The sequence below is a fragment of the Sinocyclocheilus rhinocerous genome, unplaced genomic scaffold (genome assembly GCF_001515625.1).
Source record: "Sinocyclocheilus rhinocerous isolate Xijiao unplaced genomic scaffold, SAMN03320098_v1.1 scaffold919, whole genome shotgun sequence".
Lineage (NCBI taxonomy): Eukaryota > Metazoa > Chordata > Actinopteri > Cypriniformes > Cyprinidae > Sinocyclocheilus > Sinocyclocheilus rhinocerous.
This window is the reverse complement of record NW_015637585.1, coordinates 2,820,477-2,823,569: the sequence shown is the minus strand read 5'-3', so window position 1 is coordinate 2,823,569 and position 3,093 is coordinate 2,820,477. Positions and strand designations below refer to the sequence as shown.

At 36.5% G+C, this 3,093-nt stretch overlaps 1 protein-coding gene across 1 annotated transcript in view; it reads right to left on the bottom strand.

The window, feature by feature from the left end:
- Nucleotides 1–3,093, bottom strand: part of LOC107749216 (ephrin type-B receptor 1-like) — a 226,455-nt gene that overhangs the window by 55,053 nt on the left and 168,309 nt on the right. Inside the window, exon 5 of the mRNA XM_016564311.1 lies at nucleotides 664–1,003. Coding sequence (XP_016419797.1) covers nucleotides 664–1,003 — 340 coding nt within the window. The remainder of the gene's footprint in view (nucleotides 1–663; nucleotides 1,004–3,093) is intronic.

Below are 3,093 nucleotides of genomic sequence, written 5' to 3'. Positions count from 1 at the left end.
CTAATATATATATATATATATATATATATATATTAATAGTGTGTGTGTATATGTGTGTGTTTATATATACACACACATATATGTACACACAAACACACTATTAGTAATGATTACTGTATAAATATTACTATATAAAAATTAATTTAAAAAATAATAAAACGATAACAGGAGTTGATGCTGGAGAGAACTTTCAACCTTTTTTTTTTTACTAAAGATTACTATATTACTATATAGAATTAATATATACCATTATTAAAGATTACTATGTCACTAAAATATTACAAAAACATATTGCAATCACACAAGACACCTGTCACTCTTTGCCTCTTAAACTTTTTCTTTTCAAACTTTTCCTTTTAAATTTTCACTGGTAGAAAAAACAAAAAAACAAAACAAAACAGCAAAATCACCTAAACTAGTTTAAATCAAGACCAATAAAAACCAATTAAACCATTTAAACCAATAAAAATACTGAACCAGTCAAGACATTGCATCTCCAACAATAACCATCTTGACTAGCTTGTACACTGTTCAATGCTAAACACGGAACGTAAACCAGTCTAAACTGGTTCTTCATTAGCATGGTTTTTCTGTTGCTGCAGTGGACTGCATTGATTGCATAAGCTTGTTTAATCAAGCATAATCTTATCATAAAGTAATCACTCACCAGCCTGGTTGGTTGTGATGTCTATGGAGACGTGCTGGGCAGGATACGGGCTCTTGTTGGTGACGCCGTTGACCGCCTGGATCTCAAAGGTGTAGAGAGTGTGTGCCAGCAGGTTACTGATGAAGACTCTGGATTCGGTCAGTCCCAGCTGCCGGGGCTGAAACTCAACGTTATCATCGCAATGGGAGCAGGAACGACGGTCCGCCTGGCATTTCTTACAAATAATATTATACACGACATCATCACGGCCACCTGTCTCGCGCGGAGAGTGCCACTCCAGAGTCACAGAGGTCTCGTTCACAATGGAGATGACGTTTCTTGGTCCAGAAGGAACACCTGATGAGAAAGTATGAAGACACGTGAGATTCACTAAGCAAACTATGAAAATGTTGCTGCTAAAGAAATGATAACAGCAAGGATATCATTTGCATTTGTCTAGGCTCTTTAAATTGCATTAATGTAATTACAGTGCTGTAATTACAAGTCTTACAATGGCTTTTTATTAAATTACACTTTTTACACTTGAATAATAGAAAATGACTCTTTTTAGATTCATTTTGTGAGTTGAAAAACTAATGCCTTTAGAAGACATATAATTGCATGATATGCTTACCGCAGTGAAATAATTAAAGCATGAGAAAATGCATACAAGAATGGGAGCACTTTTCTTTCATGAGTAAATGAAAATAATTTTTAGCATTTTCATTCTCCTCTTAAAGGAATATTTCACCCTGAAATGAACTTCTGCTATAATTTAGTCAGCTTCACGTCACTGCAAACCCATATGACTTTCTGTCCTCCACCGAACACAAAAGGTGAAATTTAAGAGAAGTGTACTGGTCACGCTTGTTCATGCGATTAGCCTACAAAAAATGGAGACTAGAGCTTTGAAGCTTAAAAAAAAATGAAATTATGAAAAATTACCCTATACAAGTTATACACTGTAGCTACATTTCCAAGGTTTCTGAAGTCATATGATAGCTTTGTATGACAAACAGACTAACATTTCAATCACCATTTTTAACTGATTATCCACTTGGATGACTGAATCAAATAAAGCTGAACTGAAGAACAGAATCAGTTTGATTCGTGAGTGCATGAATCACTTGAACAGAATCAGCCGACTCATTGAGAAGATCAGTCTTAAGTGATTCACAAATTATCTTTGCTTCTCTCAAACTGCCAAGATTTATGAAAAAAGGCCTAAATCTGGTCTGTATGAACCACTTCTTAGTCCACTTCTTTTGTGCTTCATGAAATAAATTAAAGGTCATAAAGGTTTGGAATGACATGATGGTAAGTAAATGATGATTTCTGAAGGATCATGTGAGACTGAAGACTGGAGTAATGGTTGATGAAAATTCAGCTTTGCATCACAGAAATAAAATACATTTTAAAGTATATGAAAATAGAAAACCATTATTTTAAATTAAAATAATATTTCACAATATTACTATTTTTCTGTATTTTTGATCAAATAAATTCCACCTTGATGAGCATAAAAGTTTTCTTAAAAACATTACATATTTTACTGATCCCAAACTTTTGAACTTGTCTCTCAGCTATTAAGGTTTCAATTCCCTGTGGCATTTAATTACAACTATTCTTATTTTTTCACTTGAGCTAAAAGTCAGCTGTCGATATGTGACAGTAAATATACATTTTCTACTCGACTTCTAGAAAGTCTTACAGAATGGAGCTGTGTTGTGCGTTTCCTTTTATCTGCGGTCCCAGAGCGATGTGTAACTGTTTATAATTACCATGCAGAGTGGCGGCCCCCGAGCGGCCGTACATCAGCCCACTAACTCAACACTGAGAGTGGCTTTTCATCGCCAGTCAGAATAAGGGATAAAAACAACGTTTTAGTAAAGACTCTTTATCCCAACCTCCTGGATTCATTCCTACACATTCGCCTTCCCACTATAGAGCCGCAGGGAAAAACCATATTGTGTTTCTGATAAAGCAATGACTTCCCCCAGCGAGCAGAACATCCGGCCAGGAACTGAGGATTTACAGATCACGGAAAGGTTGTGATGTTAACTATAGACCGCAACAGAACCAGACGAGAGCCAGGAAAAACTCTGGAACGAATATTAGGTTTGATTTTCATGACCAGCCACTTCCACAAGAGCATTTGAGTGAGTTCTCTTTGAAACATCAAACCTGGCCAGGAGACGTTCCAGCTCTTGAAGCAAGAGAATAACGATTTCACTCAGACCGAGACACAATGAGCTATTGTGAAGGCAGGGCCTTGTGGGATAGATCAGGGGCTACTGGGACCCTAAACTGGGAGAGCCGATGACAGAACTGACCTCGAACTCTGGCGACCCTGATGATTAGCCAATCAGGAGGCTTAAACTTGAACAGAAGACTTCTGACAGCTACACACATACATATACACACAAATGTACAGACATATATATATA